Source organism: Thunnus albacares, chromosome 2 (assembly GCF_914725855.1).
Source record: "Thunnus albacares chromosome 2, fThuAlb1.1, whole genome shotgun sequence".
Lineage (NCBI taxonomy): Eukaryota > Metazoa > Chordata > Actinopteri > Scombriformes > Scombridae > Thunnus > Thunnus albacares.
In genome coordinates, this window is record NC_058107.1 from 34,279,197 (window position 1) to 34,305,515 (window position 26,319).

Genomic DNA, 26,319 nt, shown 5'->3' on the forward strand with positions numbered 1-26,319 from the left:
AACGTGTCTTTCTGTAATATTCCATCTCATATTTCGGTTGTCTTGACATGCAGTAGTTGACGAGCTCTGATTGGCCAACAAAAAAAGAGCTCCTGTCACTTCTCTGTTGGTCGGACATCTAACAGTCTGACTTACGTGTAAAATTTAGAGACCTGCAGCCAGTCAAACAAGACCGATGAATTGTGAGATTAAATAATATCAGAAGACATTTAACTAGTATTTTGCAAATTCTTTCAATAGTTCATTAATTATGTCATTTTTAAAAGACAGAATAATGTCACTGAACTTGAATTGGCATATTTAATGACCATAATATAACTTTTTTACTGATAGTTTTAATGAATACCATCAATCAAAAAACTTTTGATACTTTATAATTATTCTGGTGGCATACTCCAAACTCAAGGCAGTTTTACAGATTTAGTTCAACTTAGAAGTTTAAGTTGTTGTGTGAACTAATTTATATTTCTATCCAGGTTATGAAGGTAAAACACTTTGTGGTACACACTGGTAGAACAGACAAGGTTGTTTTTTTGGTAGCCCAGATGTCAGGTAACGATGCACTACAGATGTTTGGTTGCTTGTCTTTTTAATTTATCATTTTGTGTAAATGTTGTTTGATTTGCTTTGAGCGGAAATGTTTTCTAATGAAAATCTATAGCTTTTTTTTTTTGGAGTGGATAAGATTAAATTGCAAAATTTATATTGAGGAAGTATGTTGTTAGGGGCAATACAGAGTAATGTATTAACACACATTGATATCTATGATAGGGATATTTGTGAAGCTGTTTACTGTATGGAGGTGAATAAAGTTTTTTTTTTCTTTAAAATGTCTTGTCATGTTGTTTATTCATTATGTTTTTATGTCATGACAAAATGAAGAATTCACTTTCAAGGGAACAACTTCAGATTTATTCACAAAACCAAGCTCGACAATTTGTGATTTAACAAAAAAAAACTGATTTAGCACAGTGAGAAAGTGAAGATGCAGCGTTTGCAGTTATGTAACCATTACAAACAGACATCGAGGCGTTGAGAACAGAGACCGATCAGAGGGAACATTTAGACAACAAGGACAACAAATGTAAAAAAAAAACAGCTGATTTCTGAGTGGTAGTTTGGCGTCCAAGGAAACGAGAACAAGCTGCTTGATTTGCATCTGACAAAGTATGACGTGTTGCAGTTTTTAATTATACAGATATAGTTTATATTAGGCTAAAAGAGTACGTTCTTTATCTTGGATCAAACAAATTCAGGCACATATTTTATGTTAACGCCTTTCTGTAATAAGCACATGTTATATTCAGAAGAACTTGTTCCACGTAAAATATTCCTTCCATAAAATCACAGAAATTGCAGATTACAGATCAAGATGTGAATGCCCATAAAATGAAACGATACTCTCGAAGCAGGACCAAAACATAAAAATAGCAAAAATATAAAATGACCAATTCAGTAAGTCACAGACACAAAGAAATGAGCAATAATCATTCTTCAAACTCCACATAATGTTCTGTCCCAGGTCTCCATTAAAGTGCATCTCAGATTTGAGTCCCTTTGATTAATTAGTAAACACACATTACTGTACATGTCCAACATCATAGCAGTGATAAAAGAGGCTTCAAGTAGCTGAGAAATATTTAACAGAAACAACAGTGACCCCTTCTGGAAAAAATACTACATAAAACCTCCATAAAAACAGAATAACATGACCTTGTAAAAAAAAGAAAAAAAAAGAATTTTCAAGTCAAACTTTAAACAAGTATAACTGGAATTAAATCAACAAAAGCCCCAAAAACATGGCATTTAAGTGCACTGTCTTTCTGTTAAAAGATAATAGTATAGAATAGTACAGAATAATTATAATGTATTTCGAACATTGAGATCACATTCCAATGAGATTATACACAAATATCTGAATCAAAATATTTTTGAAGTAGTGCAATTTGAAATATTATAGAGGAACCCGTACATTGAAAACGCTCCAGACTAAAACCAAGGCTGGTTACTTACTAGCAACTCAACATTTATACTCAGGAGTGGTGGGAATATTCTGAGAGGAGACAATTATATGAAAAAAAAAACCTTCCTTGTCTTGAGTATTTTTAAAATATTTAAGTCATCGGCTCTCTCCTGTGAACTCCTGTAACTGAATGTGTCTGAACGTGTTCAACAAATCTTCCCCCCGGGCTAAATTAAAACCATGTCAGTTGGATTGACTCTTTTTCCTTTCCCTTTTTTTTTCTGTACTTGGCACAGAAATGAAACTATAATTACAAAACCTGTTTTTTTTTTCCTGCTCTGCCTGTTCTTTTTTTACGGTAAACTGAATAATCCACAAAGTTATGAATGATGTGATCTGAAGCATTTGACCAAGTACTACTTAAGAGGCTTAAATTTAAAATAGTAAACTACATTGTGGGTATTTAAAAATAAGCATGTGCGTGCTTGAAGATAATCTACACCCAAGTCCATTCAATGACTTCTGATGGCTTACTAATCAAAACCAGCATTAGTATAAAATTAAATGAACAAATAAGCTTTGGCTGTCAGTGTCGATACCAAACCATCTGGTCCACTACCTGTTTTATAAACCTCAACTTCACCTCCAACTTGGTCACATCCAATCCTACGTTCGCTGATTACTTCTCAAGATTTGAACCAGGTTTAAACAGAACAACCTACTTTCCATTTGATTCAAACCTACAAACTGGACAAGAAGTCAAATGGAAAATAACCAGCGACTCTTTCGGAGACCCAGCATTTGTAGCGAAGCCTCACAGCTCTGTCAGTCTTATTTTAATTTTATATGGCACTTTCCTCCTCCACAGCTAAGTAACTAAAGGGTTGAAGGGCACTCTTGTCTCGTCATCTTCCTCCTCTATAGCAGTCTTTGGGTCGGGTCTATCAGGGCAGAAAATTAGCCGTAGCAGCGCTAGCCCGACACGCACCAACAGCCTCAAAACGAGAAAAGCAAAAGGCACCGTAATCTCCATCAGGTGGAAAATTGAGGCGCTAAATTTACTCAAAATGCATGTCAGGAAAAACGTCCCCAAAGCTACGCAGGGATATAATGCTAGCTTAGCTAGCATAAACACGTGCTCGCGTCCGCCGTATCGTACATAAGGGTGCAGGGTTTCCTGTTCACTGTAAAGAGCGACCACCCAAATAGCGAGCTGAAATATGCCTGCGAAGAAAATTATCACACAGCTAATCTGAATGGCTTCCAGTTCGTTGCGGGAGTTGCGCGGGAATTCGTGTGTTAGCTGGTAGGCTAAAGGCAAACCTCCGACAAACGCCAAAGATAAGGTGTTCAGCAGGCCCATGAAGCGCGTCGCCTTGGTGACGTGGAGGAAGAGCGAGTGGTGGACAAACCAGAGAAGGCCGACGGTGGCGAAGGAGCCGAAGTAGGCGAGGTACTCCGGGCCGTAGACCTGCAGAGCCGCGATCAGGCTGCCGCCAAACTGCTTCTCTACAACCGTCGGGTCTGGAACGTTGTCCTCGCTGAAGGAACAACGGGAGGATGAAGGTTAGAAGGTTTTCAGCACATTTTTTTTTTACAGTATTACACACTTAATACATAAAGATTTTATATTAATGCAAAATAAACAAACATCCTTTACTCAGACATATTTAATAAAACTGATATTAAGTGATTACGGTGTTGCAACTTATCATTTTTGTTCATTTTCACAGTTTTTAAAACAGCTGTAAAGAGCAACTTGCAGGTCGGCAACCCCAGTTAAGAATTGATTTTAAAATACTACTGTTGGTTTAACATTTCTGATCTGCTGCTACCTTATGAACCATCTAGCCCTCCTCTCAGGTGGTCTGGATCAGGTCTACTTTCTGTCCCCAGAGTCAAAACTAAACATGGAGAAGCAGCGTTCAGTTTTTAAACAAACTCCAAGAAAACTGCAGGTCTGCTGCAACTCTCAGTTCTTTTAAATCAACGCTGAAGACTTTTCTGTTTGCCGCTGCCTTTATTAAATCAAATTAGAGGCTTTTGATTCATATCTTACACTGCACTGTAACCTTTACTCTCCTGTTTCATCCGTCTTATTCTATTTTAGCTTGTTTTTATTTGCCTTATGTGCTGCTATCAGCACATATCGTGATATTGTTTCACCTCACAATGCTGTAATGTCTGCTATCACATATCAGGCAGTACCAACATTAGTAGTGATTGTCTACTGGCAGCACACTTTCCCACAACAGAAACTAATGTGCAAAGGTCAGTTATATGTAGCAGCATCTGATTTATGTCTTTAATCACCTCCTTGTTCACTTAATCACTATTTTCACTTTATAGTGACCAGTAAATTGAGATATTTGACACTTGTGAGTCATTGTCATTATCCGCCATAACAATAGTTAACAGGATTTAGCAAAAAGCAGTGTACATGCTCTGAGCACAGATATGGACTAGAGAAGTAGTGAACACACAGTAAACTTATTAGTTGTTGAACTACTTTCCTCTCTCCGAAGTGCCAGAGCATTTTTTTTTCAAGATTAGATAATAGACAGAAATAGATAAAAATAGACAAAGAGTTGAATAATAGGAGGGAGCTGCTGTAACGGGCCGCCAGCCAGACAGCAGCATCTCGCCAAGAATTTTAGTTCCATTATGAAAAGTTTGCTGAACTGTATAATGCAGAAACTTCACACTTCAATCTGGAAATTCAAATAAAATGGCACCAGTAAATTTAGTGCACTAATTATGGAGTGACTTTAAATACATTCACAGTTTTTAAATCACTAAAACTTTGAAAGCAGGATAGATAACTATGCATATACTCATCATTTTGTTTGTTTGTTTGTTTTAATCTAATGATTTTATGATTTGATTTTGCTGCCCTTGTAAAGCAGTTTGTAACGTGGGCTTTAGAAAGTGCTCTATAAATAAAGATTATTATTATTATTATTATTAATAAATACAATACCTGCATCTGTAACAGAGAGATTCAGAAGAAGATGATCTCCCTTTCAGATCAATAAATCTTCACAGGGCAGGACATTAGTTGCACTGAGTGTTGCTGACATTTCTATTTTATTTTTAGCGGTTAGCTGTGTCTGCCCATCCAACTAGATACTAATAATATAGACGAAGAGCAACAAACCATATGTCCAGGATGAGAAGCGTTGCTACGATGGCGTAAACTCCATCACTGAAGGCCTCCACTCGCTCTTTACTGAGGGGTTCGTTAGGCAGGTATGTGTAGAACAACATGGAGTCTGGAGTCTCCTCCACCTGACCTGAAGTGGATTTTCAAAGAGTGAAATTCATTATGAAATGCCTCACTATAATAAATCTCTATTCAGAGTTCTTGGTTTATAAATATCTGGTAGATCAAACATGTTTCTCCTCTCGGCAGGAAATCTGCTGCTTACCAATCGCTTTGCTGCGACACCACTTCAGACACTGGGAGATGTACGGCAGGAAGATGACAATGGCTAACAGCACGTAAGACTGAAAAACATATCAAAATGTCACTTGGAGAAAAGAGATGCAGAAGCAATAATATTTAAGACAACAATATCATTTTGCTTCTATGCTCTGAGCTGTTGGAACAGTCTGTCTGAGGATGTGAGAGAAACTGAGAGTGTTGAAATCTTTAAATGTAAACTTTAAGGACCAATGTGAAGGATTTAGTGGCATCTAGTGGTGAGATCGCAGATTGCAACCAACTGAATATCCCCTCCATCATGTTTTAAAATGTTTTATTCCATCTTACCTATTTTAACTGTCATTGTCTTATATCGGCTTTATCTAATTCTATTAAATATGTTATTTGCTATTAATATTAATGTTTTTTATTAAGATATGCATTAATCTTTGTTTGTCCTGTCTACATTTGTTCTGTCTTCTTATGGGCTTGTCCGTCATCTGTAAAGCACTTTGACTGATTGATTGAAAGGTTTAAAGGTTGAAGTGAATGCACAAAACAATAATCATAACAATTCTGATAATAAAATAATAGTTTAGGTCCTTTTTGATGCATAAATGCTGAACATTCCCTGATTGTAGCTTCTCAAATTGGACCATTTGCTGCTTTTCTGTGTTGAATATTATAAATTCTACATCTTTGGGTTTTCATCTGTTGCTCGGACAAAGCAAGACATCTGAAGATATCACCATTTTTACTTTTTGACATTCATTAATTCAAAGCAAACTAGTGTTATTATTTTTGAACTATTCATTTCTAAAACAAGCAAACAAAACAAAACCTACAAAAATTGCCAAAAAAAGTTGATTTTATAGTTTTCAAAACAAACTACTGATGTTAAAATGCTACATGCAGCACCATGAAGAGACTGAGGAACAACCTACCAGCTGGAAGAAGATGAAGGAGAAGATGCTGGCGAATAAGCACATGAGAGGAACCCTCATGATGACTTTGAGTATGTGATGTTTGTAGAAAGTTTGGTTTTCTGAGATCTGGATCTGCTCGTTGAGGAGGAAGGGGCGGCTGAAGGCGTACAAGACGATCAACGACTGCAGAAACAAGACGTACAGGATTTTTAACTTCACTGATGTGTGTGATTATGCATTATTAACATGGTCAGTTTAGGTTTTGATTATTTTCAAGGTGTATTTTCCAAACCTGAATGACGCCGATCACCATCACACAACCACAAAACAGTAAAATCCCGAGGATGTTAACAGGGAAGGTCGCCATCAGAGAGAACTGCAAAGAAAAGATGTTTGTGTGTGTGTGTTAGAGAGCTTTAAAGACATCAGTCAATTAAGCATTTATTTGTGCAAAGAGTGTGACTGATTTAACTGCCGGTTAGTGACTCATACTGACTGTGTACGGTAGAAAGGTTATCAGCATCATGCAGGCCTGAAATAGAACCGAAAGCAGAACATCACATTAGAAAGAAGGAAACGTTCACCAGAGAAAAGTTTAATTCACGAGCAAAATAACGAAAAGGAAGTCTGACAGCCGAGATACTCTATCACATAATAAACACACACTGTACATACTGTACTATAAAACCTGTATGTCAGTACTGGTTTCTGTTCTGTTCCGAATCGTTTGTATTTTGTTTTTGTGTTAAAATTTATTTGTACTTTTTACTTCACACTTGTAAAGTATCCAAAGATGTGTGACGTTATTCTTTTAATAAAATTACTTACTATATGATTCCCTGCTGGGGAATAGGCAGGCTCTGATTTGTACAGTATTTGCTGGCTTCAGAAATCAGACTTTTATTAGCATTTGTAATGTTCACTAAAACAGGATTTGAAACCAATTTGACAATATAAACTATAAGAAGTCAGATCTAGACTACTTTACTTGCCTGTGGCTGATCAGAATCAGGTTTATTGATGAGTAAATTTGCTCATACAAGGTATTCACCATGGTGTTTTGTTTGGTGCATAACAATCAAAATATATGAGTTAAAAGAAAATACAAGTCAAGTAATCATAAATAATGTAAAATAGAAAAAAAGAATAAACATAAATATAGAAAATGAAAATGAGCACCATAATTGCATTACATTTTGAAAAACGAAAGATACAAAACAATTAAATTTAATACTTTAAAAAAAATCAATGCCTGCCAGCATTAATGTGACCCAGAGGAGAGTCTTCAGTGTTTGGACACATTAGTGGGAGCTGAGCCTGGTGATTTGCGGCTAATTTCTTTATGGATGCACAGAGGGTAACATCATCCACATGGCCTCACTTTGTCTTCTGCTCCATTATTTTCTCAGGCACGGTGGCCAATCAGTGATCTAATCATTACCTTCTGGTGAGAAGTTATTATGTATTTACTATCTGTCTCTGCTTAAAACAAATATCCAAGATACTCAAAATGACTTTATTTAAAGACACACTCATATTAACATCATGTCTAATGAACACCTGTTACTTACAAGGTTCAGCAGAGCAAGACAATCATCAATTCGTACAATCACTTGAAATAACCTGTGAAAATAAACACGAATTAGTGATAAAATAACAAACCTGAACATTGCATTGCTGTAATAACAATGATCGTTATGATAATAATAATATTCACCTGATATGAGCCGCCCATGCAACACTCACAATTAGGAATGTCATTAAGTAAACAGCGATCTTTGTTGTCAGCAGAAGCTGAACGCTCTCTCTTAACTCCTGCGATGCACAGAAACAAGGATTTAAAGGATATGGAGGAGATTTTCTATATTTCTGTTACTGTCAACAAATCAGATCCAAGAATGATTTACCTCGTTATCTTCAACCTTCGTATGGGCGACAGGTAATATCTGTAAATAAATGTAACTGTTAAGTAAAGCAGAGTTATAAGGTGTTTCACAGGTGCATAGAAAATACAAAACCATAAAATACAACAATCACTTCAGAGAAATTAAACTAAATACAACATTTGGGTTTTCAGATCTGAGGGGTGTCGGTGCAGAATAAAGGGTTAAAACTACAAGATCTGAAATATGAAGCAGATCCAGATCACACGGGGATTTAAAATGAATTAACAGAACCTTAAATTGAATTCTGAAATGATTTGGGAGCCAGACTGTTTCAGCAGGACTGAGAGAGAAGTTCTCTACATCTTGTGTTTGTTAGAGGGTTTCCTGCTGCATTATCCAGGCGAGTAAACAATGAACTGCTTTACTCAAGAGAGGAAATTAAGGTTGTTCAACTAAACATAGCACAAAAAGTAAGGAAATTTGTGTTTGGTAGATTATTTCGTTGTTGTAACAATGCTTCTTGGCAATAAATCTGATACCGTTGGAAAGCCTGTTTATTTTCCTTTTAAATGGTGCCACATTTGTAAGGAACATGCATTTGTGGGATGAGCAGCAGAGCTGAGTATGTGGGTTGCGCCCATGAAAAATATGCCAAATCTTCTCTACCAATGCCAAACAGCTTATTCTGCCATTGACTCTTGTTTGGTGTTTGGTGGATTGGATGATTCTTCAACCAGCATTTGTCGGTTTGTGGGGTTTATCAGAGACTACCTCCAGATTTTGGGAGTGGAGAGGATGGAATAGCCTGCCAGCAGTCCTGACCTCAACCCCATTGAACAGTTGTGGGATCAGCTCGGGCGTGCTGTTCGTGCCAGAGTGACCAACACAACCACGTTGGCTGACTTGCGACAAATGCTGGTCGAAGAATGTGATGCCATCCCACAGCAGTGTGTGACTAAGCTGGTGACCAGCATGAGGAGGAGGTGCCAGGCTGTTGAGGCTGTGTATGGTTCTTCCACACGCTACTGAGGCTCCTGTTTGTTAAATGAATAAATGATTAAATTGCCAATATGTCTTGTTTCTTCAAACTTCAATCATCCAATCCACCAAACACGAGCCAATGGCAGAATAAGCTGTTTGGCATTGGCAGAGAAGATTAGGCAAATTTTTCATGGGCACAACCCACATACTCAGCTCTGCTGCTCATCCCACAAATGCATGTTCCTTACAAATGTGCCACCATTTAAAAGGCAATGGTATCAGATTTATTGCCAAGAAGCTTCGTTACAACAAAGAAATAATCTAACAAACACAAATTTCCTTACTTTTTGTGCTATGTTTATGTTTTTGGGGAGCAATGTTTTTATATCAGCAATATTTCTGATTTGTAAATAGAAATATTAAACCAGACTCTTTATGTGCTGATTGAAGCTGAGATATTGATCGAATGTCTATCTGCAACTAACGATTATTAGCGATTAATCGATTAGTTGTTTGGTTTACAAGCAACATGGTGAAAAATATTGATCACTGTTTCCCAAAGATCAAGACAACGTTCTTCAATGTAGTTTTGTCCAAACCCAACGATATTCAATATACTGTCCTTGAAAACTAAAGAAACCAGAAACTATGTGTACTATTTTAAGTCTCCTCCACTCAGACCCGTGTTTTGCTTATTGTTACTTAATCTGCATGTTTGACCTTCACCATGCAGAGTTTGTTTTCACCTTAATCTGCAGATGGAGGAAAGTCTGAAGGTTAAGACGTGTATCTACGAGCATGATTTGCAACTAATGCACAAACATTGAGAATGGACTCTACAGTTAAAAACTTCTTAAATGAAATATACTCTCACCAGCCACTTTATTAGGAACCCCTGTGCAATCTAATGCAAAACAAAACAACAGCTCTGCCATAAAATTTACATTAATGAAGCTTATAAACTTCCAGTTTTTGTTGACATGGACAAAATATTAGAAACATCCTTCAATAATGCACCATCACCACCCACTATGACCTCAATATTACACAGAAAGTAGATTTATCACCTTTCTGACAGTGTCAACAAAAACTGGAAGTTTATAAACTTCATAAATGTAGATTTTATGGCAGAGCTGTTGTATTGTTGTGCATTAGATTGCACAGGTGTTCCTAATACAGTAGCCAATGAATGTATTTGCATATTCAACATTCTGGATTTTTTCAATAAGGGAGATGGATGAGATGCCATTTTGAGGATTTTAAAGTGGTAATTATACTCTTTTTGTATGGGGAAAACACATCAGACACACATAATTGTTCCAAGCAGAGTATTTCTTTTCTGTATTATTACATATCTGGAGGGAATATTTAAGAGCAAAGTTGTGTAACTGTAGCTTTTCACTGCTTGTCCTGCAGTTTCTGTGACACTTTAAGATACTTACTGAACTCAGGGAATGATAATAGTGATCATTAACCATAATGTGACTCTGCATATTGATATCTCGCAGGTGTTTCCATCTCCACACCTGCCACCTGACACTGTCACGTGAATGATGGTTTCTGCAGTCCAAACAGCAGGCCGCCCTGCCGCCCACTAACCAGCGGTCTATAAGATATCAGTGTTCAGATATAAAGCTCAGTGTCTCACCATGACGGTGGCTATGATGGAGATGAGCGCATCACTGTAGGCCAGCAGTCTGTGGGAGGACTGGGTGCCGCTGTGGCCCTCTCTATCGGACGGAGTGACGCTCTCCAGGAACGAGGAGGACGCCGTGTGACTCCTTATGGCCTTCTTCTCCATCTCCTCCTCGACGTGGTGCTCTATGATGTCGCTTTCGTCGTTTTCCCCCATCGCGGAGGAGCTAAAGGCCCGCAGAGGACGCAGGAGGGAGCATGGACCCGGTGGACGGAGCTGTTTGCAAACAAGCGAGTGACAGCTGACTGAGGGCGGGGAAACCGGAAGCAGCTGCTGTTTGTTTTCCTGTCTGACGCAGCAGCGTGCAGCGAAGATCGTCTGTTGAGGAAGAGAAGCCACTCTGTGCTTAAAAACAGACCCAGCTTCTGGTCTAAGATACAGATAGTATATTTAAAATACCAGATGATTTCTGTCTCTCTTTTTTATAGTGGATATTATTATTTTTGGTTTAGTTTGTACTGGTGTCATTTTTGTGTCTGTCTCTAAAGGTACTCTATGAGAAAATGTCAATAAAGTTGTGTTTACATTCAGCAGTGCTCAATAAAATGCATTGCACTGAATGCATTTTCTTCATAAAACATCTGCAAAGCTAATTTTTAAAATGGTTTGAACATTCATGCTTGTTTGTCTTTTCCTGCTACATTGCTACGTTTCTTGGCGTGTTATCAACCATTGAACCAGGGACCCACTCATAAAAACATTGCTCCATAGCACTACTTATGGTCAAAAACTCCACATAGTACCTTTAAAGGGGGCATATTATGCATATTTCTAGGTCTATATTTTTAATCTGGGCCTCTACTGGAATATCTGCATGATTTACAGTTAAAAACTCCTTATTTATCTTATACTCGCCCTTAATGCAGCCCCTCAGTTCATCCTATGTCTTAAACAGGCTGTTTTAGCTTCTGTCTCTTCAAGGCCAGCTTCTGGCAGTTTCAGAGGCTACGTCAACAAACCATGAAACAAACTATAGTAATAGGATTGTACCACTTTTTCTCGTTCTTTACTCGAAATATTAACTTCTTAAATATATCTGTACATGTTCAAGTTGAAATCTGATCTGAAATATGACAGTGGACGACGCAAACAACACTTTGACCATGAACTTTGACCATGTTTAACATCCAAGATCATAACAGGATATAAAAATCAAAATGACTGCCCTCATGTTATGCCTTGGATTCAGAGTTCTTTAGATACATAAATAAATCAAATTTAAAACATATTTGACACAGGAGTTAGCAGGATGTATAATTATTAGTCTTCTCAGGAATAAACAGCTGTTTTCCTCAGAAAGTCATAGTTTGGAAAACCCAACTGATCATTTGACAACACATACCGCTGCTTTGAAGTTATTCCCAATATTTTGTGAGTGTTAAAAATATTCCATCTGATGTACAGTAAAGTAGATGTTAAATCTGTGTCACAGGGTCCATGACTGTTCCCTCTATTTAACAACGATTGCATCTTTGCTCATCTTGCATCAGCAAAATAAAGTTATCAGGTTAAATTATTTAAATGAATCCCCTTTTCTAATATTTTCATATATAATTAGACACTCACATTCATATTATTGTACAAAAGATTTCAATTTATAAGAGCAGATTTCAGATACTGGCATAAAAGTTCCCTCAAAAAAGGGGCAGAGTGACACCTCTTTACTGTCTTATTTCCTCTCTGATGGTTCATTTTAAATGTAAAAGCGGATTTAACGCAGTTTACTAAGTTTCCAAGAAGCTTAAATCTGCAGGTGAAAGTCTGTACAAATCCTGAACCAAACATTTTGATGAGGCTTTATAAAATAGGCATGTGGCCTTCAATAACAGAATGTGACATTGTAATAAATTTCATTTTTAATACTTACTAATCCCTTATGAGAAGATTTGGCTGCAGCATTGAATACAACACTGCAACTCTTCTATATAGAAAGAAAGATGGAAGGATGAGGAGCAATAAGGAGAAACTTCCAACTGTTCAGAGTGAAGCGATGCTTCCATCTTACCACTGGGGGGCAGTAGTGCTATTTGTGTTTTGAATTAGTGTCACAGTAATATCACGTTTAAAAAAAACCAAACACTTGTGTGATCAATCTGCCCTCTAGTACTGACAGAATTAAAATTGATTGAAATAAAAACAACAACAAAAAAGTGTGTGATCAACAGCAGGCATGACAACATCTAAAAAGAAGTGGAGAAGTACTACAGCATCTCTTTATATGCATCATTTTTGTAAATGTCTCTGTTCATCTTTACTCTATTAACAGATGTGTGCCATCTGAACCATCTGCAGGCAACTAATCAATGACTATCAGTCAATGACTGTCAGTTATTCTTGTTTTTTAGTTGTAGTGAAAACCTTTCAAACACTTTGCTGTTCATAACATGTAGAAGTATATGTGTTTATACTACAAAAAAGAGGGTAACTGAATTTATAATGATTCATATAGACAGCTCATAGCACATATTTATTTGTATCGTACACATCTACAGGAAAGGCTTGAAGAACAACATCAAGCAATTTACTTTGTCCCTTATTAATATTTAATGTTTGTGTTGATGTTGGGTCAATTAGGGACAGGACATTTACACACTTACAGAATCAGAGGCAACTGCAGCAGAAATTCAGATCAAACTTTCATGACATGGTGAGTCTAATGGGTCTACTGTGTAGTGAGAGTCCTCATTTAAACTATCATTCATGTTTCAAAAAGCTTTTAGAGAACTAACTGAAGTTTTAATTGTGTGTGCGTGTGTGTGAGAGAGAGAGAGAGAAAAAGGATGTAAAGGGGTCCAGTGCTCTTGTCTCTAGACATTATACTGTATCTGTTATTGAAGAGATTCAGCCTCTCCTCAGTGTTTCTGTAACTTTAACCATGTTGCTGGTTTAATTCCCCTTCAGGTAACAGATATATCTCTGCTCTAATTGCACTAAAAAGGTGTTTTGGGTATAAATGTAATTTCTAGGTGACAGGGATGTTTAGATACATGCTATGAACCACCTCTGCCTTGAAAGATTCTGTATTGAGATTTTCTTCAGCTCTCCGTTAGCTGGGAAATGAAGAACGTTCATTAAACAAAGGTTTATTAAGAGTAACCTGATAAAATAACCTGTGTCAGTGTCACGTAAAAAGGTGATGTCGCCAAGTAATTTAACAATATGAATGACACAACCGGCGAATGAGATGGGTATATAAAGCACCCAAGGACACTTCAATATAACAAATTCAATTTATATCACCTCCCAGCATTAGATAGCAAGGAAATAAGAATATTATCCTCTGAAAATAAATTAAATTTCTTAGTAACATTAACATGGTTGATGACAGTCAGGGAGGAATAAGGTTTTTAAGAACACCTTTGGCCAGGTTCCTCCTCCTCCCTGCACCCCTGGGTCTCCATGCTCCTTGCCTCCGTCTTGTGCTGACGCTCTGCTGGCTGCTCTGTCGGCCTCTGGAGAGCTGTGGGTCAGCGATGGGAGAGCAGAGCCTGGGGCGAGTCTGGAGTCTGGAGTCTGGCTCCGGTCCAGGTGTTACCCCACCAGTCTTACTCGACCCTGGCTGGACAGTCAGTGCCTGAGGCGACACCTTAGGCTGTCTCTCCTGATGACGTCAGCATCCTGGGGTCTTCGTCCCTGATGTCCCCTATTCATAGAAATTCTCTCCTCTCAGATGCGCCAAGATTCACTGGCTGATCAGGCAGCCATTTTAGAGGATTTTAGTGAGAAAAGATGGCTGTAGACCAGCTGCAGGGGGTTGATCATTGTTAACAGCAGTGATCAGTTCAGATCACTGAGATTCCTGACCATCAACTCTCACTGGTCTGGTCTGTACTCTGGTTTTAAAACCATGTCAAGATCAAACACAAGCATAACCTTTGCAGAACCTTTTCCACTGCTTGCCTGGGGCGAAGTACATTGGTGCACTTTTTGTCCCCAAAATGAACTGTTTATTCTCTTCAGACATTGTTGTTTTGAGTTAAAATGTACTAATTTGCTTCCTCTGGTTGCTTCCTCAATTATTAATTTTCAACAGTATCAATAGAGAACAGAAAAAAGACGATTGCAGTATGACATAAAGGCATTTTCATCCTACCACTGTATATAGAGTAATGAAAAAATGTAAAACAAGGAGGGGAATCAGTGGGAAACTGAGGCTATGAGACCAAGAATCTTGATTTGTTTGATCACAACATTGAAATATCATCACCTATCATCAATGTTTTAGCAAACAGTTGCCTATTTACACATCCAGCAGACATATATCAGTGTTATTATTGCTTTGGATATGTGTTTATGTCCTCATGAACGCATGTCCAGTATTTACTAGGGGTGTGTCCGAATACAAATACATTATTCGGCAAAGCACAAATAATGGGTTTTTTATGAATATTTGTTTCATACAAATATCTTAAAAAATATTTGTTAGTCAGAGGTCTGTCTGCAATAAGGCAATGAGTAAAGTTTTAGCTCAGTAGTCGTCTATGATCTGGGAGACTCCAGTTCAAGACCTGGTGTGGGGACCTCCTTCATAAGGTAGTTTATTTATGAACACATATTGTAACACTTTAATTTTCTAAAATTAAAAGCGGAATAACAAACACAGGATTTTTAAGCCTCTTTCCACTTTTATTCGAATACAAATACAAATAGTTTTGCTGCCTCAACAAATACAGATACAAATACAAATACTGGGATCTCTGCACATCCCTAGTATTTACTCTCCTTTTTGCTCTGGTTTGTTCTCCACCAACTCCTGAGAGGAACACCTGGCTCTTTAGCTGCTTGAAGTTCCACTCTCTTCACCGGCTAATTGCTAACTTTCTCTGATAAATTGACAGAAGGCTACTTACCCAACACCAGCAAAGCAAAGCTTCTTTGCTGAAAACTGTTGCTTCTGTGACTTTAAACGAGATTGATAAGAGCAAAGTTTGCAAGTCTGAAAATTAAAATAATGAGCTCAAAGAGACTAAAAGGCTCTGTAGAGCTGAGGGGAACTGCACAGTCGGATTATAATTATCTGTGGGTTTGTCACTACGAGCAACTCAAGAGATTCCTTTTTAATATAAAGTAGTAGTTAGTGCAGCTTTAGCAAATGCAAGGCACGTGGGATGAATTAGCTTTTCAAACTGATAAACCCAGTCGTTGCCTAAACCTTTAACCTGAAGTAAATTCTCCCTTCATACAGTCTGTCAGACTCCAGCTTCAGCCTTGAATGCCTTGTATTTTACACAGTTTTGTACCAAGGAGATCATTTGTCCTTGCAGGCTTTTCATTACAGCTTTTATCTTGTCTCCGGTTAGTCACATTACAATCACGCAAGCCAATCAAGACAACACAGAAGAGAAGTGATAGTTAAAGCGAGTGGCTGACATAAAAGCCCCCTTTTTTACTGTGTCAGACATATTTAATGAGTGAGAGGGCATTCACCGCATGCAAATGTAGCCTAGCAACTTAGAGCTGCCGGCAGCCCCATGCTGAGGTGTTTCTGAGCAAATCATAAGACAGGCAAGTCAAATAACCGCTTACACAGGAAACCTTTCATTAGGGCGTCTCAAAAAGGTGCAATTTTCAGCATCATCGGAGTAAATGAGTGAAATGAAAGTGTTTCAGTCTAAAATATCTTCTATAAATACCTGAAATATTCACAGATAAGTAGTTCAAAAAACAGCATGTTTCCATCCTAAACTTTCAAACAATGCAATTCTACAATTAGATCTGGTTTAATTAGACTTTTCATTGATGAAAAATGAAACGTTAGATAGACACGTCATTTCAAACCAAAACCTTACATTAATTGCTTGAATATAAAGGCAAAATTATACATTTTTACATGTCTGTGAATATGTTACAGCAGTGGTTGGCTTGTGTGAGACATGGACTTATTGTTTTCTTCTTGGGTGTAAAATTGTAGGTAATGCATCGTTTTACTGTTCCATCATTTTATAGTAATTTCCTAAGAATTTACATCTGTGAAAGAACTATGTAATTTGGTACTAATTATAAAAAAGTTCTGGGACAATTATTTTAATTTGTTCGCTCCATTTAAACCCAAATACTCATTATTCAATTCTTATTGGAAATTTGTAATAGAATATAAACTTCAACATATACAGTACTGTGCAAAAGTTTTAGGCACTTTAGATGTTTAGATTCTTATCCATAATGCAACACCATCAGAAAGGCGTCTGATTGGTCCCACAGTTATTCTGCAGCATGACAATGACCCCAAACATCAATTCAGAGTCATAATGAACTATCTTCAGCACCAAGGAGTCCTGCAACAGATGGTTTGGCTCCACAGAGCCCTGATCTCAACATAATGGAGTCAGTCTGGGATTAACATGAAGAGACAGAAGCAGCTGAGATGCCGAAATCCACAGAAGAACTGTGGCAACTTCTCCAAGATGCAGAACTACCGACCTGTCGAGTACCTGAAAAACTCTGCAGGTGAACCAAGGAGAACTGCTGCTGCATGAAGTTAATCGATAAATAAAAATTATTGCTACTCCACAGTACTGTAGCTCTTTTCAGGAGACTTCAATGGAAATTCTAAGAAAATGACTGACCTGTGAAATAAATCCTTACCCATAATTTTATGTAACAGTAGTATTGTTTTCCTTTCTGACATCTTAACCTCTCTGGTGACTCCTCACATTTATCTTTGGATCCCATGGGAGGCTTCGACCTTCTAGACTGAGAACCGCTGTCACACCTTGCTGCGTGTTTCATATTTACGGTAGCGTGATATGGAATATGTAAACAATAGAGAAATGTATTATTAAAAAAAAAATAAAACTGACCTCCATCCACTGAGCAGACCGTTACGTAACACGGTGCAGATTGTGGATTTCATGGCTTAACTCCTTCCTCCAGACAGCAGATTAATTCAAGCTTATTTTCCCCCGACATGTGGCGGAACAATTCCTGATGCTGCACATCTGGACGAGCTGAAAAGCAAAACAACAAATTTGTAGTGTCACACACTTTCACACTTTGTATCCCTTCTCAGGTGATCTGAAAACAAAGAACGTCATTTCAACTTTAGTTAAGAGGTTTTTAAAAAGGAGCTCTGTTCTCCCTGTCTGTCACTAAAACTACTACACGTTGGGGATTATTTTGCTGCGAGCCAGCTGCCATGTAAAACTAGAGGAAAAACATGCAGTGCAGCCTCTCAACACAGCTAAGCTCCTTTTTGTCATGGAAGAATATTTTCAGGACACGCTGCTGCTCAGACTGGAGGAGAGTTTTCATGAAATCATTGAGTCAGCGATGAGAGGAAACGTGGACAGAAAGAATCAGTGATGAAATATTGCTGATGCAGTCTGTTTCTCTTCCTTAAATCCCTTACAACACAGACTAATTATTAACATCTACAGCTGCGACGATTAAGTCGATTAATCGACCGAAATGAAACTGGCAACAATTTTGATAATCAAAACTTTTGAAATGGCAACAAATTGACTGGTTCCAGCTTCCCAAACATGAGTATTTTGTGGTTTTAACACTCCTTTATGATAATAAACCAATTATCTTTGGGTTTTGGACTGTTGGTGGGGCAAAACAAGACATTTTGAAAAGTAAGCATGGCCTTTGAGAACCTGTTATGGACATTTTTCAGAGACTGCTGACGTTTTACAGACCACACAAATAATCAGTTAATCAAGAAAATAAGTTTAAGTTAGTTGCAGCCCCATTAACATCTTCTGTGATGAAATGATCAACCTACAGTCATATCTGTCTATATCCATCAGTTCCCTGTGCATGTTTATGCTTCATATTGTATTTTCTGTCTATAAACTGCAGTAATGAAAGATGCAGTGAGAGCAATGATTATAAAAACTGATTCAGCTTTTTATTTTAATGCCAATGTAATTTAAACATCACAGATTTACTCGACGTACACTCAGAAGCCGGTGAAGCATGAACAGTTGAAATGAATTGTTCTAGAGTTGCTGACATACAGGAAAGTTTACTGTATGTTACTTCATTCTGGTTGTGTTTAGTGTTTTCTGCCACAGATACATTTCTTAGGGCACAAGAAGAGTATTAAATTTAATCACCTAAATCATCATCTGCAACCACCAGCTGATCCACCAGCAAAACTCCAGATGCAACACAAACACCAAACCAACCAAGGGAGAGTGATAAGGACAACCACAAAGTAACCTCCAGTGCTGAGGGGGCTTAGCTCCCCTAAAAGAGACCTGAGCTCCCCTGAATAATCGTATAATCATTTTACTCATTTTTTAAGCAAAATGCTAAATATTCTCCAGTTCCAGCTTCTCAGATGTGAAGATGTGATGCTTTTTTTTTATCATACATGATAAAAAACTGAATATCTTTGGGTTTTGGACTGTAGTTCGGACAAAACTTTGGACTATTTCTGATATTTTACAGACAAAACGATTAATCGAGACCATTATCAGCAGATTAATTGTCAGCTGCAGCCCTACAATGAATTATATAAAATATACATTAAATCTAATTAGAATCTAATGTCCTGTCATCTGTAATCTCTCTTGGTCAGTGCGTGTCACTTTATCTCCTGTCAGCGCTGTGTGTAACATGATTGAAGATCAGTTATAGAATGGATTTATTGATTTTTCCACAAAATGACAAATAAGTTAAGTGGAAACACGCTGAAATTTCTCACTAAGTGGTGAGTTAAGTGTTGAAGTTGGTCTTGGTTCTGACAGATTATCCTTCATGACAGATATATTGCCTCCAAAACGCTGATTTGACCATTAAATAAGCTTATACCTTTGAACTTTTATTATATGATGTGTTTCAGTTGTATGTTGTTGTTTTTGCCATCAAACCGAGTCTCAAAATAGCAGAAAAAACAACCAAAATAAAAAAAACCACCACAATACACATCCTACAAACATCACAGAGCACCAAACCACACTACTAAAACAATACAGGAACCACAGAACACTATAAAATAAAGAAAACCTTTAAAAATGTACCTCCTGAAATATCAGAATTTGCCACAACATGCCAGTGGAAGTAGTAGAGGGGATCTCCTGGCCTCTTGCCCTTCCCTCAGTTTTTGACATCACATCAGAAGCCATTTCCCTGGAGAGACACCCAGGTGGAGGTCCATCTGTCGAGGAGTCATCTCCGTGATTGCCCATCACTCTTTGTTTCTCATTTCCCCCTCCCTCTTCATCCCATCCTCCTGACCCCTTTCCCCCTCCATCCTCTCACGCCAGCCCCATCTGAGCATTCACATCCCATTATTGAGACATTACTGGAGTCTGGGATATTGTTGTCCTCAGACTGTTGACTGTCGTCCCTCCCCACAACCCAACCTTAACCTTCCCCAGACATGAGCCCTGATACCTTAATCAGTTTTGACAGGAGTAGTGGCTGCCATCACAACCCCTGCTGTTAGATTTGCAGCTCATCACCTTGACTTAATAAACCCTGTCAGATGTAACAGGCCTGCTGATGGCGGCACATTCCTTCAAAGACCCTCTTATGACCACAGTTCGTTATTAGATACACTGAAAAACAAAAGGTGGCCATGTCCACACCAGTTTCCACTGTAAACTCTCAAACAAAAAACAAAAACCATCAATCCATCCTATCCCAGCATGCATTAGGGCGAGAGACAGGACACACATCGGACAGGTAAAGTTCTTGTTGCTTCAGTTGGATGTTTGAGCTTCACTGTGCAGACTTTGACTCTAGAAGTCTGTTTTCACAGTCGTCTCTGTGCTCACATTAAGACTGTTTCCACACTTAGTCGGCTACGTCTGTAAACGCATCTTTTTCTCTTCATTTTGGCTCAACATCCAGACTAAAATAACATTTTTCTTCCCCAAAAATGGAGCTTTTACGATAGGACTTTACTGTCAGCTTACACCGAAAGTCATTTTGTGTCCTTGGGCAATTTCATTTAAGAGGTTTACACACATATTAAACATATAGTTACACATATGACACTTATGACAGTCATGACAATTATACATCACATCATATCCACTGGATTCATTTCTCAATCAGCGGCGCACTGATCTTAGTTTATCAACAGGATACATTTATGTACACAAGAGTTCTTCAGACTGTTTTTATGACTTTCTATCATTTATATACTGTTATGATGTTGGATATCTTTGTCAAACATAGTCCAAGAAATGCTTCCTGCAAGTCAAAACCCAGCCTTTAAACTATTCTGAACGCTTCATTTGCAATGTTTTTTTTTTCTATCTCGCTGATGAGCTGACACCAGCTTTTTTATTAAGGTTTTTGTTTTTGTTCTCTCATATTTCAGATCAGATTTCAGCTCAATGGTATGGATGTATTTGAGAAGTTAACATTTCGAGTAAAGAACAAATAAAAGTTGTGAAGAAGTGAAAATCCTATTACTGTTTGTTTACGTAGTGTCTCAGCAAGAAGTTAGCCAGGAAGCAGCTTCCAGGGCCTAACCAATCAGAAGAGAGTGGCTCATCAGGAGGCGGTCCTTAAAGAGACAGGAGCTAAAACGGCCTGTTTCAGACAGAGGCTGAACTGAGGGGCTGCATAAAGGGCCAGTATAAGATAAATAAGGAGTTTTTAAAAATGTAAATCATGCAAAGATATTCCAGTAGAACCCCAGATTAAAAATATAAACCTGTAAATGTTTAAGGATTTTTAACAAGGTACTTGAACATTTTTTGTGGATGAACAGGATTTTTAAATGGCCTAAAACATGTCTGGTGGGGATCTGTAAAGAATCTTCTACTGTGTCCCAGTTCAGATGCTGGATCCACCTGCTCCTCCCTCAAAAAAAAAAAAAAAAAATCAGTCTAACCTCACAGAAACCAAAACTAATGCTGTAGCAGGACAATGTGAAAAAGCAAACAAGCAAACTACAGCAGGGGAACGCTTGATACCTCACAAAGACCTTGCAAAGGTCACGTGAGGTACGAAAGAGCTTCAGGTGATTTTCAGTCGCAACAGTTTTGCTGTCAGCTGATGAGACGAGAGATGACAGACACTAATACAGATATATTACTGGAGGTGCTGCCATCATTAGCACCATTAGTGAGTGAAGTGATGACGAACTGAGGTGTTAGCTGGAAAATTAACATTTCACTTTGGTGGCACGTTTTTACTTTCTGACACACACTTTTAGAGCAGTTCAGAGGAAGTCAACCTGAGACATGAACTGCCTTAGGAGTCAGACTTTTTCCTCTCCCAACTTCCAGCGCTGATAATTACAAAACAACCTCAAATGTATCACCCTGCAGAAAGAATGAAATTAATTACTATTTTACTATGCAATGCTTGTTTGTGCGTTGTGAAAAAATAACCTTTAGACTGAGATTATGAAGCCCCTGAGCAGCATTTTAATGCGGCAGTACATTCAAGTCACTGCATAAAAAAGCTCCGGGATATGTGTTAAATGTTCATGATCTTACTGTTTAATATCAGTCCAAAGCAGTTCAAAATAAGTTTAGAAAAAAGTAGGAAAAGAAAGGTTATGATCAGAAGGTTGCTGGATTAAATTCAGGCAGTGTACAAACTGTATATGTAGTGGAATAAATAAATAAATAGTTTGAAGAGTCACTCGCTACACTTGAGTTTGTTTCAAGAGTTTATGCCATGTTTAGATAAATGTTAGCAGTGAATCTTCTACAGCCTCTCGTTTATTTTAATGGGTGCACTTTTAGTTGCATAGTGACAAAGACTGTGATGGAAAACAAACAAACAAACAAACAAAAATCACAGATTTGTCTGGCAAAAAAGTTGCAGCTGGAACAGCTACAGCTGTCACGTCCTACCGGGACTTTTTCTGTATTTTTGGACTCTTTGTGTTTTTGTTCTTTTGACTTCCTTGGTTTTTGTTATCCTTCTGATGTCTTCAGACTTTTTCTGTTTTTAGTTGGACCTTTTGAGGGACTCTTTCATTTGTGTTGCATTTGTTTTCTGGTTTTGGTTTGTGTGTTTTTTGTATTACCTGTTTGTTTACTTTAGTTCCTGTTTTATTTTGAAATATTTCCTCCTTGTGTCTGGTCACTTTACTGCCTGTGTTTGATTATTTCATGTGTCTCACCTGTGTCTAGTTGTCTACTTTTGTCCTGCTTTTTGCATTTTCATTAAATATATGCATTTGGGTCCACCTGCTCCACTCACCCAGCTCCTTGACAGTCAGTTCATAAATTGTTATTATCCAAATATATTGATTATAGCAGCTTGAATGTAACCTGATTTCCTCCTTTGCTTCCATCATAATCACTACGGCCCTTAGAGGACTTCTGTAACTTAAATGTTAACATGTTGTTCTGGGACACTTGCTGAAATGATGGATATAGTTGCTTTTCTTGGAACGACAGTCTCAAAATCCCACATGCTGTTTTGCAGTGGCCCTTGTAGATTAGGATAATTTAATAAATAATCCATTGAAAATGTATATATTTTGAATGAATCTTGTCCCTCAACAACTGCTGCTGTGCCTTTAACCCTTTCATGCATGAATTATGATAACCTCAGTGTTTTAGTGTTTTTATTCCTCTTTAGGCATGAAAAAAAAGGAACTTTTTTTAAACACGCATTTTTCAAGGAGTTTGTCCAATTTAGTGGACAGACGATTAATTGTCATTGTCTCCCAACATAAAATCAATACTTGGAAATTTTAACAATTGTCTTACTCCTTAGTTGTTACTTGATGTTACAACATTTTATTTACCTGCAAGGGTCTATTACTATAGAAGGATTGGCAAGATATTCCTGAGCTGTAGAGTATTTCCAGCCGGCACGCGGCCATCTTGGTTTTGAGAAATTTGTGTTGCACTTACAAAGGCTGGCCAATGGATGGCAGCGTACGGGATGACACACTAGAGTCCACTGTGTTGGCTGATGTGCAACTATACCATTAAAACCCCATGCATATATAAGAAAACGGCTTTTGAATAGCTGTCCACTGTAGTGACCACTATGCATGAAAGGGTTAAGCAAGTCATTCAGGTCATCGGGTAAAGAAAGTCTAAAAATTCATCGCATTATGCATATTCGACTAATATTCATGTATCATTTCCTCATAAATGACACTTTTTTTTACTAATTTCTGCCCAAATTGCTGCTCTGTATCTCTGTCCAGTCTTTAATACCCTCATTTATGTTCTGGTCATGTGTCGGTGTTGGGCAGTGGTCGGACTGGGCGAACCTTTCATTCCTTGTCATGTCACTTCCTAATATGAAATGTCAAAGCTGTGGAGGTGTGCTCATAAATCCCCGCTGTTCATCAGAGAGAGTCTGAAAGTGAGAGAGAGAATTGTAGACCTTATCACAGATAGAATAATGACCAGTTATTACACCAGCAGAACAGTCCGAATTCAGGGTTGCATTATGAAAGGTCTTATTATGCATGTTGGATAAAAAAGTAACTCTGTGCTCTGTATTTTGAAACTTTAACTGAATAAAAGGTCAAATAAAGTCACCAGTTCTATAAGAAATTGTGAAGGAATCAGCTTCTCTGTTTGATCATTTCAATTTTGGATGATTCTTGCAAATGTGCAGGATGTTACAGACCGCACTATGGATTCAGATCACATACAGTCAAACTGCTGCTTCATATTGCTGGATGTAAGAAAATCACATTGAGAAAAGAAACTAGGGCATGGTGTAAGGTAAAGCTTTTAAAAAAAAAAACACCAGCATGGTCCTTTAAGCTTTAAAGTTTTGCCTGTGTCTCTATAAACATTTAGACCATCAGGAGACAGTAAACTTTCCACTCAAACCAGACTAATGACTCTGAGCTGCCTTTTAAAAAGGTGACTCAACACACCTGCTTAATGATGATGATGATGATGACATTTAGGAATATACTGTTTATTACTGCCTATAAATGAAGGAGTTATGCAACTATAATTACTACTACTGCTACTACTACTGTACTACCAGCACTGCTATTACTACTATTATTGCTACTACCATTACTACCACCACCACCACCACCACCACCACCAGCACTATTAAAGATATTATTATATTATTATCATATCTGGAACAAACTCCCAGAAAACTGCAGGTTTGCTGCAACTCTCAGTTCTTTTAAATCACAACTGAAGACTTTTCTGTTTGCCTTTTATTAAACCAAATTTGAGGGTTAATATTTTGCACTGCACTGTAACTTTTATTCTCTTGTTTTATCTGTCTTATTCCCTTTTAGCTTCTTTTTATTTTCAAATTTAACACTTTAATTGTTTTTACATGTCTTTTTACTTGTGTTGCTTTTATATTCTGTTTTGATGCCTTTTATGCTCTATGTAAAGCACTTTAAATTGCCTTGTTGTTGAAATGTGCTACACAAATAAACTTGCCTTGCCTATTACTACCACTACTGGTGACAACTACTATTAATATTACAACCTAAAACCTTCAGTATTGTCTCTTCCTGCAGCAATGAAGACATCTTAGAGGAGACTGGCTTCGTCCCTGCTGGTGCAGCCGTCTGACCTTTATTAACAATCTGCTGAGTTCACAGTCCGTGCTGCAGCGGTCCAGTGCAGCGGATATTATTGATGTGTCTATTGCGAAAGTGGCAGCGGATTGGAGGTGGAAGTCAAAACCATTACACCTGGCTTGTGTAGTGTCAACATGCCTCAGCCTTAAGGCAGACGCTCTGAGAGATTGTTTGGAAGTGAGATGAGAAAGGCTCGGCTCTTGTGATCAGAGCGTCTGAGGCTGCGGAGAGATTGAGCTCATCGCTTTGACCTGCATCCGGCTTCATGGAAGAACGGGCACAGCTCAGATATTAGGTTGGACTTCAGTGACACTTCAGTTTGCAAAGCACGATCGCTCTCTCATCATCATCATCCTACTTCACATTCATACGACTGCATGCAGTTACACCTGGGAGCTGCCACTGCAATCACAGTCGACTTCTGTTTGGCGTTGTTTTCATCGCAGGTCTTTAAGCCAAATTCTGAATTTTTCAGAACTTGAACTGACATGTTTTGTAATATCAGCTCACATTATTGCTTATAACCAGCAAAATGTGTCTTTATGACAACTCAATCACCAGAAGAAAACGTTGGCACTGAATGTTTCTGCAAACAACAGAAACGTTGAATATATACGTTTCAACACGTGAATTACGTATCACATCAACGTTTCAACAAACGTAGCATATTAACATTTCTACCCTTTGAATAATGATGTTTTATGGTGTGACAATGCTGTGGTTAAGGTCTGGTTAGGGTTAGGCACAAAGACCACTTGGTTAGGGTTAGAGAAAGATCATGATTTGGGTTAAAGTAAAAATAAAAAATAAAATGTCTCACTTAAAAAAGCTGGTTTTCTCGCCAGAAAAATGGCTGCAAATGTCCTGACGTCTCGCTAAAAACACCCGCTTTTGTCGGTTGAAACTGGAAATGGACATTGGTTTCGGTTTTGAGGTGGTCTTGAACCGTGTTCTCTGCTGATTTCCAACTTGCTGCCAAGAAACCTACTAA

General features: G+C 37.9%; 1 protein-coding gene and 2 long non-coding RNA genes across 3 annotated transcripts; 2 read left to right on the forward strand and 1 right to left on the reverse strand.

Annotated features, from left to right (window-relative positions):
- Positions 1-889: 889 nt before the first annotated feature.
- Positions 890-11,316, reverse strand: tmem175 (transmembrane protein 175). Its single transcript, XM_044332127.1, has 10 exons — positions 10,829-11,316; positions 8,221-8,259; positions 8,031-8,128; positions 7,885-7,936; positions 6,810-6,845; positions 6,606-6,689; positions 6,332-6,496; positions 5,392-5,470; positions 5,121-5,256; positions 890-3,504 (listed from the first exon to the last, which is right to left on the reverse strand). Exons 1-10 carry the CDS (start codon positions 11,030-11,032, stop codon positions 2,832-2,834), a joined length of 1,566 nt encoding a protein of 521 aa, XP_044188062.1. The 5' UTR covers positions 11,033-11,316; the 3' UTR covers positions 890-2,831.
- Positions 3,411-6,381, forward strand: LOC122967468. Its single transcript, XR_006398607.1, has 4 exons — positions 3,411-3,529; positions 5,061-5,212; positions 5,376-5,464; positions 6,303-6,381. It is a non-coding gene; the product is annotated as an uncharacterized LOC122967468 (long non-coding RNA).
- Positions 6,481-21,625, forward strand: LOC122967475. The gene is made up of 3 exons (XR_006398608.1): positions 6,481-6,562; positions 12,630-12,635; positions 21,616-21,625. It is a non-coding gene; the product is annotated as an uncharacterized LOC122967475 (long non-coding RNA).
- Positions 21,626-26,319: the final 4,694 nt, after the last annotated feature.

Excerpts from the sequence above, each read along its gene's own strand:
- tmem175 (XM_044332127.1), bottom strand. The coding sequence starts at position 11,032 with ATGGGGGAAAACGACGAAAGCGACATCATAGAGCACCACGTCGAGGAG. Across the intron at positions 8,129-8,220 it reads CGAAGGTTGAAGATAACGAG|GAGTTAAGAGAGAGCGTTCA; the intron begins GTAAATCATTCT and ends TGTGCATCGCAG. Across the intron at positions 5,471-6,331 it reads CCTTCATCTTCTTCCAGCTG|TCTTACGTGCTGTTAGCCAT; the intron begins GTAGGTTGTTCC and ends TATGTTTTTCAG.